The 12229-nt window shown below is 53.4% G+C and overlaps 2 protein-coding genes across 7 annotated transcripts in view; one reads left to right on the top strand and one right to left on the bottom strand.

Annotated features, from left to right (window-relative positions):
• Positions 1 to 823: 823 nt before the first annotated feature.
• Positions 824 to 9539, bottom strand: LOC122163590 (low density lipoprotein receptor adapter protein 1-like). Of its 6 annotated transcripts, none has more exons than XM_042824910.1 (9): positions 9455 to 9539; positions 6181 to 6323; positions 5576 to 5688; positions 4595 to 4709; positions 4139 to 4211; positions 3594 to 3706; positions 2582 to 2631; positions 1670 to 1755; positions 824 to 1507 (listed from the first exon to the last, which is right to left on the bottom strand). In XM_042824910.1, the coding sequence occupies exons 1-9, from the start codon at positions 9537 to 9539 to the stop codon at positions 1344 to 1346; spliced, it is 942 nt and encodes a 313-aa protein (XP_042680844.1). In that variant the 3' UTR covers positions 824 to 1343. The 6 variants fall into 6 exon arrangements, with proteins under 6 accessions (XP_042680844.1, XP_042680854.1, XP_042680872.1 ...); XM_042824920.1 differs by having other exon boundaries at positions 1670 to 1752; XM_042824938.1 differs by having other exon boundaries at positions 1670 to 1710.
• Positions 9540 to 9596: 57 nt separating this feature from the next.
• The window catches only part of IFT172 (intraflagellar transport 172), a 32800-nt gene continuing 30167 nt past the window's right edge, over positions 9597 to 12229 (top strand). Inside the window, exons 1-3 of the mRNA XM_042819490.1 lie at positions 9597 to 10022; positions 10121 to 10233; positions 11555 to 11594. Coding sequence (XP_042675424.1) covers positions 9597 to 10022; positions 10121 to 10233; positions 11555 to 11594 — 579 coding nt within the window. The remainder of the gene's footprint in view (positions 10023 to 10120; positions 10234 to 11554; positions 11595 to 12229) is intronic.

Raw genomic sequence — 12229 nt, 5'->3', positions numbered from 1 at the left:
CACTTCTTTCTGGCCTTTGAGAGAGTACCAGCACTGCAGGCTGGCCTGTCATGCTGTATGACATGCAGCTGCTGAAGGAAGATGATGCCAGGGCTCAGCAGGCTGCTGGCAGGAGGCTGTGCTTCTCCCCATCAGGTGAAGAGAGCAGAATACAAAAGCTGTGGCCAAATAAAAAAGGAACACAGTGTCTCTCATGTTATACATAGCAGGCACAGCAACTGTTCTAGGCTGACACAAAGAGCTGGAAGATACTCACTGCAGCAGCTGGTAAAACCCAGGATTAGCTGCAGACCTGACACCCACCAAGTCCTGCAAGAAGTCACACGGGGCTGCAGCATCAGCAGAGGCACACTGCAGCAACCTCATGTCTCAGGGAGACGGAGGCACTTACACTGCCTGGAGTCTGACAGCTCCCAGGCAACAGGTACAGCCCACTGCCTTCCCCAGTGGCAGGAGATGGTGAAGCAGAATAATTCACAGCAAGAACAGCAATCAGCTGCAAACCTGGCTGGAGAAACCAGGCAGCCTGCTGGCCATGTCTCCACACCAGAGACCAAGTGCAGAAGGACAGCAGCAGCAGAGCAGTGATAAGGTTGAAATGGGTAGAGAGCTGCTGACACATGGGACATTGTGCCATCTCTGGCCTCTGCAGGGTCCACTGTCAGCTCCTGCTGTGCAAACATTTGCTGGTGCACATAGAGCCCCCAAGGGGCACAGCACCAGCTATGCCTTCCTGCAGGTAGCACAGTGGACACAGCACTTCACACACTTGCACAAGGCCCCTGCTGGGCACTTAAAAGCAAATGGACAACTATAAAAAAAATAAAAACAAAGTCAACCCTCAGTTTATTTCCCTACAAATGCAGAGCTTTCCTTTCAAAAACAGCTCACTTCACTCGTGGGAGGGTGCAGGGCTGAACTGCTGGGGCGAGGCCCCTCCAGGCCAAGAGCTATGGCTTCCCAAGGGTCATATGCACCTTCAATTTGCTGAGCAAGCCCTGTGCCCAGCGAGCTGCTCGGCCTCAGCTGCTCCCTGTTGCCACTACAAGGAGCAAAGTCAGATCAGCACAGCCCTAGGTGCACCACCTACACGTACCTGCACCAGCAGCAGGCAGAGCAATGAACACCAGTCCATCAGGCTTAAAGGGGAGTAGGGAGCAACTGCAGTTTGAGGCAGTTCATGCAGGTGGGCAGCAGGACAAGGAATGGGCATTACAGTCCACGCGCTGCACAGCAGCGGTGCCAACATCCCCTGTGCCTGGGAGCAGGGCAGCTGCTGAGTGGCCCGGGTGCAGGCACAGGGTGAATCCTGAGTGGCTGCTCAGTTGCTGCAGAGACGTGGCTTAGCTCAGGGGGTTCTTGGAGCAATCAGTCCCAGGGCCAGCAGTGGGGGGGTCTCCAGCTCCTCCTGGCTCCTTCCGGCTGCCTGGGGGCTGCCCCAGGCGGGGCCAGCTCAGCGGCAGCTGTGCAGCAGATGAGCTCGTTCTGGGCACAGGAGGTGCCAACTCTGAAAAGCAAAAGGGAGGGAGATCTGGTCCATAACATTTGTGGCTGGAACCCAATACGGACAGGAAGGGGAAGCAGACCTTCCCAAGAGAGCCATCAACCTCCTCCCTCTGCCGAGACCACGCTGCGGGAGGTAGAAAAGCAATATGGAGGGAGAGCTTACCTGTTGGTCCATGGGCTCCCCTCCCCAGCTCCTCCATGCAGCTTTGGAAGAGAACAGAGCACCCATCATCTCCAAGCAAGCACCTGCTGAGAGACCCACACTCATGACCCTGGCAGTGCAGACCCAGCAGTACTAGGCACTCAGACTGCAGAAGGCCCTAACCTACTTGCTACCAAACCCCTTCCCCAGGCCATCCTGCCCTGATGCTGCAAAGCCACGTCTCTTCCCATCAAGAATCGCCCAGGAACAAGTGGCCACATCAAAAGGACACATACACACCTTCACACTTTGCACACGTTGATCCCCAGGTGACACCTACTTAGAGCACTCTCAGCCTGCTGACATTGCTGGACCCCTCAGGCACCGGCTTAACAGGTGCATGAGAACAGCCATAATGGAACAGGCTCAGCAAACCCATCACCACAGGCACTTCTGCAAAGACCTATGGGTTAATCCTCCACTTCTGACCTCCCCCCAAGCTCAGTCCCAGCTCCTAGTCCACACCATCAGCGTGAGTGAGCATCCAACCTGGCCTATGCCCACAGAAATCAGGGGAAGGAAAGGGCCAGCTCTGGGCTCAACATGGGAAGCACATCTGGATAGGCTGTCCTCAGCAAAGAGTGGCAGAAACACACCCAGTGATTTCTCTTGTACTCATGTCCTCAGGGTAAGTTTCAACCCCGCACTGCAAGAGTTGAACTGCAAAATCTGTCTCTCCATACCTTAGCTTCCTGTACATCCAACCTCAGCTGACAGAGACAGAGAAAACAGCAGAAGTTTCCCCACAGATTTCATCCTAGCTCCCACAAAACTCATGGCTTCAGCAGTACCCCTTGCTTGGGACATGGAGAAGGAATCAAGACAGGGCTCACGAGAGTGCTCCTTACACACAGGCACCAGCTCACCACTTACCCAGATAAAGTTTCATCAAGGTTTTCATCTTCCTCCTCCTCTTCCTCCTCCTTGCAAGCAAGCAAGCAAACAAACAGAAAAGTAGGTCTCTACCAGGATCCAGACTGGGATGCCCAGAGCCTCTTCTGGGGCAGCAGGGCTGTCCCCAGCACCTTCACAAGACAGTCACCCACCAGGCATGACAAGGACAAGACTCGTCTACAAGCAGGAAGGGGAAAAATGGCACCTGCAGTACTGGGCTGATGAAATCCTTGGAGCTCAGACACAGCCACACAAGGGAAGAGACAGACCAAGGTTCTCCTCACATTCCCCAAGCCAGCAGAGCACCAAACACAGGGCGTGAACTGGGGATGAGCCACCAAGCTGAGATGGCTGCTGCACACAGCACACCTTTGCCTAGAGACTGGAGCAGGGTGAGCGTGTCCCAGCTGGAGGACCAGGCAGAGAACCACCTGGAGCACGCTGCAAGCAACGATGGCCCCAACCACTGCCAGACTGGGCCAATGCTGGAAGCACGAAGTCAAGAAGCAAGCATTCAGAGGCTCCTGGGCAGGGACACAATGACAACAGAGACTTGCAACACTAGAAATGCTGTGACTGGCTCTGGACATTCAGTGGGTGCTGTGCAGATGGGCAGGGCTGAGCCTTATCCCAGGCTGGCAAGATGATGACCAGGCAAAGGTTCCTCTCCTTGAGAGAGGCTGTCTCACCCCAAACCATGGCACCAAGTACGCAGAGCAGGTCCCAGCTCCCTGTGCAACAGGGCTGGCTGCTGCAATGCTGGGCCTGACAGCAGAGCTCCCAGAGCAAAGATCACCTGAGACTCCTGCCTTGTGAGCCAGACATAGCACAGACTGCTCCTTGTCACATCAGGCCCGCACGTACAAGGGGGGCTGTGCAGACACCAACAGGAGCCTGAGAGACCAGGAGGAGGGAGCTGCATAAGGGTTACTCTTCTCCTGCCCTAATGTGTGACAGACCTGGGCACGGGCCAGACTTGCACATACTGTACCCCAAACTGGTGTCTGAAGGGAGGGCTCCCCGGGGGAGCTGGCTCACTTGCTCTGCTGGGCTCACTGCGCTCCAAGACACATGGAGGGTGAAGGGGCTGTTCCTGCCTAGAGCCTGGGACAGGGCAAAAGCAGCAGAGTTAGCGCCTGGAACTTGAACAAGGCTCAGCAGGGGGTGAACAGGCAGGACTGTGGGCAAGAGACAGATGCCCCTGCTGTGCTCGGGGGACAGTGCAAACAAACATGGGAGCAGGGTGAGGGGGACATTGCTCAGGGCAGGTCCCACAGGGCCCTGAGCTGTGCAATAGCTCAGCAGTGCAGAGGAGTTGAGCATGGATAGCAGGGACACCCCCAGCCAGAGACAGGGCACGGTCCCCGCATGGGGAAGCAGCAGAGAGCACAACAGCAAGGACAGTGCCCTGGTTGGTGCATTTCACCACCCAAGCAGCAAGCCACCTCTCCTCCATACAGCCCAAAACAGGATCTGGCAATGTAGACCCCAATTCCAGGACTACGCACAGGGAAATGTCAGAGAAATTCCTCCTACCTGCATTTGCTGCTTCCCAGAGATCCAGTGCCATTTGGAAGGCCTGGGCCACCGTCAGAGTCACGGCCTGGGCCTGTGTGCAAAAAAGAGGGGAAATGTCTACTTCCATCTCCACCCCAAGCCATAGCAATAGTGCTGCCCAAGAACAAAGGTGCTCCAGGCCTCCCTTGTCACATCTCCTGTGCAAAGTTCGTGTGGAAGGCCAAGGCTCAGTGCTCTGCCAGTCTGTTCATATGGGCCAACCCTTCCCAAGAAGAGATCCCAGAGGAACTGGGACAGAAGAACCTCCTGTTGCTCACCATCCACCTCTATACTATGTGAGGAAACGTGCATTCCCTGGCTCTGTTTCTAGCTAGGGGCACAGAAGTAAGGGTCTGCTTTCCCTGAAGGGGAAGAAGAAAGGGCTACATACCCACCCTTACCTCAAAGAGCCAAGAGCCAAAGAGAAGTGCTTACAATCTTCTTCTTGGGTGACAGGAAGGCATGGCACTCCAGCGCCCCGCTCTCCTGGCTCTGAGCAACATAAGCAAAGACTTTGTTCTGCAGCTTGTCTGTTGTGCAGTAGGAGATCCTATGGGCAGAGAGGAGCTGCTCAGAGCAACAGGGAAACCCAGCACAGGTCTGCTGTGCTCTCAGCACACCAACAAACAGGAGAGACAGCCCGAGACTTTCACCTGCCCTGGATAACCAGCAGCCCAGCTCTCCAGAGCTAGTAAGAGATCACTACATCCACAGGTATCCCCAACTTGTGCTGCTCAGTGTGCTCTTTGGTCTTCCGATGCCTTATTCAAGCCCAGGTGTGAACTCAAGCATTGAACCAAAAGGTGCATAGAAAAGCAAGAGCACACCTGGAGGCCAGGCAGTAGGATGCTCTGCTTTGGTGTATCAGCTCTTGTGCTGAGTCCCAACTTTTGTACCAAGGACACATCCTGACTCTGCTTCTCATCTAGCAACCAGCATTCAGCCGTGCTCCTTTCCCACAAATACACAGCTGAAGTACAACTGGCAGCAGTAAGGAGGGAACAAACAAACAGGAAAACAGCTCTTTAAACTGTCTTTAGTCAGCTCAAGTGAGCTGCAGGCCAAGGCACAATGAGGCCACTTGCAGCCAGAAGGCAGAAGGGTGGTCCTTCATCAGCAAAAAAAGGTAGGCATGCAGTCTTGCCCTAGTTGCTTCTATCCATCAGCCCCAATCTGCTGAACACAGGATGCAGAAGAGACAAGCAGAGTCCACAGAAAAGGCCAGATACTGACAAAGAACACAGAGTTGCCCAGGTCCCTGCATGCATTCAGACCCAGGCAGTGCTGTGGGGGCCAGCACGAGGCCCAGCCCACCCCTGCTGCTCAAGATCCCACTGGTTGCTCGGGAACACTCAGAATCATGGAATCATCTAGGATCACCTCCCTTACCCAGGTCCTCCTGCATGCTGTGCCCACCTGTAGATGGAGATGTTCTCAACCATCTCCTTCGTGTCGGCGTCCTGCAGTGAGATGCCCCTTGGAGACACTGTCAGAATCACCTTCTGGAACTTGCGAGCTCCCACCCGTGCCTGGCAGTGGAGACACACCAGACATCTTTGAAGAGCCATCGAGGGTCCTCAACCCCACCCTGCTGCCAGCCACCCCCCAGATTCTGTACAGAACGTCACTGACTTGGACTCATGCTGCAGAGGTTCCTGCTAAAGGGACAGGAAAGCAAGAGCCTGGAGAATAGGCACATCCTATGTAGGACACCCCAGGAGTCCCTTCATGCTAGTGCCATGAAAGGATGGACCCCACCCTCCCCAGTTCTCCCCCTCCTCTCTGTGAGGAGAGGGACAAAGTTCTGCTCCCAGCTGTGTGGAAGCAAGCAACAGTGGCTGTCCTGCAGAAAAACAGCTTCCTCCAGAGGTAGAGATCAGCCTGTCACTTGCAAGCCACCCTCCTCTTGGGAACAGCACAGTCCCTAGGTAGAGCTAAGGACTGTCATGTCGATGCCTCCCAAGTCTACTTGCCAGCTCCAAACTGGCTCTTCTCTACCCCAGCACAGAGCTGGCTCTCACCGTGGCGACGATCCGGCGGATGGCAGCAGCTGCCATGTCCTCCCCTTTGGGTTTCTCTACCAGTGTCATGCCTAGATACTTCAGAGTGAAGCACATCCCCTCCAGCAGCGGTTCCTGCATGTCAGCCCAGCTCTCGGGAAGCTCTGTGAAGACAAAATGATTTAGCAGCAGAAGCCATGTACCAGCTGCCCTGTGGCTAGTCCCAGCAGAGCCACCTCACCTCACTGCAGCTTCAGTGCTCCCAGCAGCAGTGCTGCTACATGCACTCACCACAGCACTCTCCTGGTTCTGTGACAACTTTGGAAGAACACAATGAAAGGAGAGTTCAACCTCGAAGCCCTTAGCCCTGGAGGTAGAAGCTCTGCCAGCCAAGACAGTAAGCTCCTGTGTATCTTCACAGGGCCTCAGATCTGCAGTGTTCAGTGCTATCCATCAGAACCTAACATTTCCAGGCCTGAGCTCCTTCACTGCAAGCAGCGCGTGCTATGTACTGCATTCACCTCATCCACTTCAGGTGCTGCCACACCACAAGAACAGCAGTATTTGCTGCCCCACTCCGATCAAAATCCGCAAGCTGCCTCATTGCAAGCAAAGCCAAACTATTACCTGCTGTTATCTGCAGCAGCAGGCAGCCAGGAAAGGGGCAGAATGGCCAGCACTCACAGCTGAAGCAGAGGTGACTGGGAAGCAATCATCCTACAGGCTTTGTGTTACAGAACAGCTCAGACTGGCATTTAAAGAGTGCAAGTTAGCTTCCAGAAGAATGTGCTTTATGGATGAATTCCAACGAGCAGAGGGAAGAGAACTCCATGTGCATTACTACTAAATCTATTTATATATCTATCTATATATTAAGTCTATTAAAAAAAATAAAGGACAAAGAGCATCTGTTCAAACACTACTCTCGTTAGTGAGGAATTTCTTCCTATTGTCTAATCTAAGTCTCCCTTTTTAGTTTAAGGCTGTCACCCCCTGTCACTGCATCCTCTGACAAAGGATCATAGAACTGTTTGAGCTTGAAGGGACCTTTTAAGGTTATCTAGCCCAACTCTCTGCACTGAACAGGGACACCAGGTGCTCAGAGCCCCATCCAACCTGACCTTGGGTGTCTGCAGGGACTTCCACTACCTCTGTGGGCAACCTGTGCCAGTGCTTCACTAAAAGAGTCCCTCCTCAGCTGTCCCGTAGGCCTCCAGGTACAGAAAGGCAACAAAGAGGTCTACCTCAAGCCTTCTCTTCTCCAGGCTGAACACCCCAGCTCTCTCAGCTTGTTCTCACAGGGAGGTGTTCCAGCCCCCTGAGCATCCCCATGGTGTTCTATGAACCCACCCCAACAGGTCCACATCTTCCTTATGCTGGGGTTCTCAGCACTGTTGGTGGGGTCTCAAGAGAGCAGAGGTAGACAATTACCTCCTCAATCTCCTCAGATTCCCTAGAGAGGGCCCTCAGCATGTTCAGCTTCCTTCAGAAACTGATTTACTTCACATTCTGCAAGTGCTGGTAGAAGGAGCCCTTGCACCACTGTTACTAAGAGAGGACACAAAAAACAAGCACTGTAAAAGCATCCATTACAAGCTCTGCTCCTACCAGATAAAGCCAACAAAAAGCTCAGTCTCATCAAAAACTGCTTAGGAGATCAGTGCCATGCACAAAGGAACACTTCTTTCATACCAAGTACTTCCTCTGGGGATGTTTTTCAAGGACAGCTGAAGCAGAATTGAGTACACATTTACCTCCTCAAATCTCAGAGAGCAGAAGGATGGTGACAGAGAAGATTGCAGAATCATCATAGAATCACTGAGGCTGGAAAAGACATCTAAGACCATCTAGCCCACTCACCTAACCCACCCCACCATGCCCACTGACCACATCCCTCATTGCCACATCTACCCTCATCTGGAACACCTCCAGGTTTGGTGAGCCCTCCACCTCCCTGGGCAGCTGTGCTACTGCAGCACTGCTCTTTCTGAGAAGAAGTGTTTCCTAACACCCAACCTGAACCTCCCCTGGCACAACACAAGGCGATCACCTCTTGTTATACAGCAGTTACCTAGGAGAAGAAGTCAATCCCCACCTCATTACATCTTTTCAGACACAGAGAAGCACGAGATCTCTCTTGAGCCTTCACCTCAGCTGCTCCCCATAACGCTTGTGCTCCACACCCCTCACAGTTTCACTGCCATTCTCTCTAAGTGTTCCAGGGCCTCAATGTCTTTCTTGTAGCGAGGAGCCCAAAACTGAACACAACACTCAAGGTACAGCCTCACCTGTGTCGCATAGGATGAGAAGGGTTAAAGTACTGGGAGTCAGTTGGTCTGGATTCACCCATACAGGAGGAGTGACAAGGACCAAAGAATTAGAGCTTATAAACACGAAGGGGAACAGCTGTTTATGAGGGTGGATAGTGATAGGACAAGGGGGAATGATTTTAAACTGAAACAGGGGAGGTTTAGGTTAGATATTAGGAGGAAGTTTCTCACCCAGAGGGTGGTGAGGCACTGGAACAGGTTGCCCAAGGAGGCTGTGGATGCCCCATCCCTGCAGGCATTCAAGGCCAGGCTGGATGTGGCTCTGGGCAGCCTGGGCTGCTGGTTGGTGACCTGCACACAGCAGGGTTGGAACAGGATGAGCACTGTGGGCCTTTTTAACACAGGCCATTCTGTGATTCTCTGAATTCTATACACCATTAGAAGCACTAGATTGAAATCCCTCCCTGGGGATTACCTATGCATCTGCCATTCACACTCAGATAATGCTTCTCAGGGTTATTTTTCACCTCTTTCCTGGGATTAACTCCCAGAACGTTACTGCTACGCTTATAGAAAGCTCTGACCCATAATTGAAGCATCCTGAATCCACGGGGAAATCAGACGACCTCATCCGCATAGCACAGAAGGCTGCAGCTACCAGGGAGCCCTCCTCTGGGCCATGCCACAGAATGGCCAGGGTTGGAAGGGACCTCAAGGATCATGAAGTTCCAACCCCCTGCCACATGCATGGCCACCAACCTCCCCATTTCATAGCAGCCCAGGCTGCCCAGGGCCCCATCCAACCTGGCCTTGAACACCTCCAGGGACGGGGCACCCAGGACCTGGCTCCAAGCTCTAAGCACCACTTCAGCCCCACAGAGGCCGCCACCCACCCCCAGCCACAGCCCGGCTCCGGGCCCAAGGACCTCATTTTGTCCCAGGGCCAGCCGGGCCCAGACCAATGCTTCCCGCCTCACGGCCCTGTACCGACCCTCGGTTCCCCTCCGCTCCCTGCCCGCACTCACTGCGCCGCCGGCAGAGCCCCAGGCCGTGCCGGGCGAGACGCGGACTCCGCAGCACAGCGCGACCCGCCGCCCGCAGCGCCTCCATGGCCCCGCCGAGGCTGAGAACTGCCGGAACTGGGACGGGGCGGGACCGGAAGTGGAGATGCCGAAACAGGAAGGGGGCGGGGCGTTGTGTAGTACAGACACGCGTGTTGATGACGTCATCAGTGGTGCCGGCTCAGCGGTTGCTAGGCAACGGGTGTGGGTTGTAGCGGGGTACGGCGGCGGTGCGATCCGGTGCTGCTATCGCTCTCAGTCCCTCATCATGCAGCTGCGGCACGTGCGGACCCTGCTGGCCCCGCAGGTCCAGTCGGGTCGTTTCGGGTCGGGGGGAGCAGGGGAGCATCCGAGCTGTGTTGGCGCTGAAGCTGTGTGTGTCCCGCAGGACGGCACCGCGCGTGTGACCTGCATGGCCTGGTCGGCCAACAGCGGCCGCTTCGCCGTGTGCACCGCGGAGCGTGTGGTGCTGCTGTACGACGAGCACGGTGAGCGGCGTGACAAGTTCTCCACCAAGCCTGCCGATGCCAAGGTGAGGGTACCGAGCCCGGGCTGTTGCCCGTGGCTGTGGGCTGTGTGGATGGGACGTGGTGGCCTTCCTCTCGGGCTCAGTCTGCCCTCTGCCCACAGTACGGCAGGAAGAGCTACGTGGTGAAAGGCATGGCGTTCTCCCCGGACTCCACCAAAATCGCCATTGGCCAAACAGACAACATTGTCTACGTCTACAGGATTGGAGAGGAGTGGTGAGTCTGGTGGCAGTGTCCAGTGCTGCACCCACACGGAGGACTTAGGGGTCCCGGTGTGGGAAGGCCTGGTCTGAGAAGGTCAGTAGTGTCCTGGTTGACCAACAGTTGACCACAAGTTGGCCATGAGCCAGCGGTGTGCTCCTGTGGCCAAGAAGGCCAGTGGGCCAATGGTACCTTGAGATGTGCTGCAGAGTGCATGGCCAGCAGGGTGAGGGAGGTGATCTTCTCCCTTCGCTGTGCCCTGGTGAGGCAACATCTGGAGCACTGTGTCCACTTCTGGGCTCCCCAGCTCAAAAAAGACAGGGATCTCCTAGAGGGAGTCCAGTGGAGGGCCACGAAGATGGTCAGATCCTGGAGCATCTCCTGTATGAGGAAAGGCTGGGAGCCCTGGGACTCTTCAGCCTGGAAAAGAGAAGACAGAGAAGATCTCATCGTTGTTTATAAATATCTGAAGTGCCAGATTCAAGTGAATGAGGCCAGGTGTGCAGCAACTGAACAAGGGGCAACAGGCAGATGTGGGAACACAGGAATTTCCATACTAACATGAGGAAGAACTTTACTGTGAGGGTGACAGAGCACTGGAACAGGCTGCCCAGAGAGGTTGTGGAGTCTCCTCTGGAGATATTCACAACCCATCTGAATGGGTGCACCTGTTCCTGTGCAACCACTGTAGGAAAATTTGTTTAAAAGAAGTTAGACTAAACAGTCTCCAGAGGTCCCTTCCAACCTCTACAATTCTGTGTGAAGAGAGTGATGCTCTCCATGCAGCACACTTTCTGGGTATTGGTGTGGGTTCTCATCCGAGCCTGGTCATCAGTATAGAACATGATACAGATCATCTAATCTGCAGTCATTCACTCAGATCTTTCCATGGTGAGCAGCAGATAGGGTTTGATTGAACACAGTGGAACCTGGTGGAAGCATTTGCCAACTTCTGTGGAGCTGTAGTTGTAAAGCTGACACTGCTGTCTCCTGTTTGATAGGTGTGGAATGGAGACACACACCTGCCTCACCTCACACTTGTTTGCTGTTGTGCGTAGTGCTAGCACTGATGAGAAAGGCACATCACCAAAGTTTTGGAAGCTCAGAGAATTGCCACATTCTCCCCTCACCTTAGTCTTGCAAAATACATAAACTTTTTTTTTTTTTTTTCCTGGAAATTTTCTGCTTAAAATTGGCTTTTGGTAGAACATCAGCATTCAGAACTTAAGCAACATGTGTTCAGCAATATTAAAATAGGTCAAATATAAAGGGTGGGGTAACTAGAATATGCAGTTTTACCAGCTTCACCAGTAGTCATTTTTGTCTTTTTCTGCAGGGGTGACAAGAAGGTGATATGCAACAAGTTCATCCAAATGGTGAGACCCTGTTTAACTCCATTTTCTCCCACAGATGTAGGATAGAGACAACAGTTGGATGTCTCTGTGCTCGTGCTCAGAGACATATGCAGGCTGTCAGTGATGTTTGATTACTCAAAGACATGGATAGAAGCTAAGATAATCTCTACGTTTTGAGATATGTCTCCAAGCCTGAGAGGCCTCATAATGCTGTGATGTGACACAGTAATTAACAGTAATTAACTGTTTATTGGTCAATGCAGTCAGTTACAAGACTTCAAGGATGATTCTTGGCATCGGTGGACAGAATGTTTTTTGTGAGTTAAAATGGAGAAACGGAAGAGATCTGAGCCTGTTTTTCACAGGTCAGCAGCTCTAAATGTTTCTGCAGCTGATCAAAGATCAGACATTTGCTGTAATCCATCCATTGCTTCCTGCAGCAGAGCAATACTGGTGCCTGACTGAGACCAGAACTAGAAGAAAAACCGTCCATCGATTCCCAACCAGACGCCATTGCTTCCTCATACCTCCTTCTGTCCTTGAAGCTCAGTGCACGGGCCCTTTCAGTTGGAAAAGCAATTGCACTGCCTGTAGTTGTGCCATTGACATTTATGTTATTCCTGCAGCTTTTCCCTGTAGCAATTCTTGTGCTGACA

Source organism: Centrocercus urophasianus, unplaced genomic scaffold (genome assembly GCF_019232065.1).
Source record: "Centrocercus urophasianus isolate 14NV4802_14NV808 unplaced genomic scaffold, USGS_Curo_1.0 seq_10, whole genome shotgun sequence".
In the NCBI taxonomy this organism is placed as follows: Eukaryota; Metazoa; Chordata; class Aves; order Galliformes; family Phasianidae; genus Centrocercus; species Centrocercus urophasianus.
The sequence above is the reverse complement of the archived record's forward strand: the minus strand, read 5'-3'. Positions and strand labels throughout refer to the sequence as shown.

What these genes read in the sequence shown, in the direction of transcription:
- LOC122163590 (XM_042824910.1), bottom strand. Translation starts at nt 9,539, where the DNA reads ATGGAGGCGCTGCGGGCGGCGGGTCGCGCTGTGCTGCGGAGTCCGCGT. An exon ending in TCCGCCGGATCGTCGCCACG is followed by an intron (nt 5,689 to 6,180) that starts GTGAGAGCCAGC and finishes CTCCACTGCCAG; the next exon opens with GCACGGGTGGGAGCTCGCAA. An exon ending in CCTTCAGACACCAGTTTGGG is followed by an intron (nt 2,632 to 3,593) that starts GTACAGTATGTG and finishes CTTGCTTGCAAG; the next exon opens with GAGGAGGAAGAGGAGGAGGA.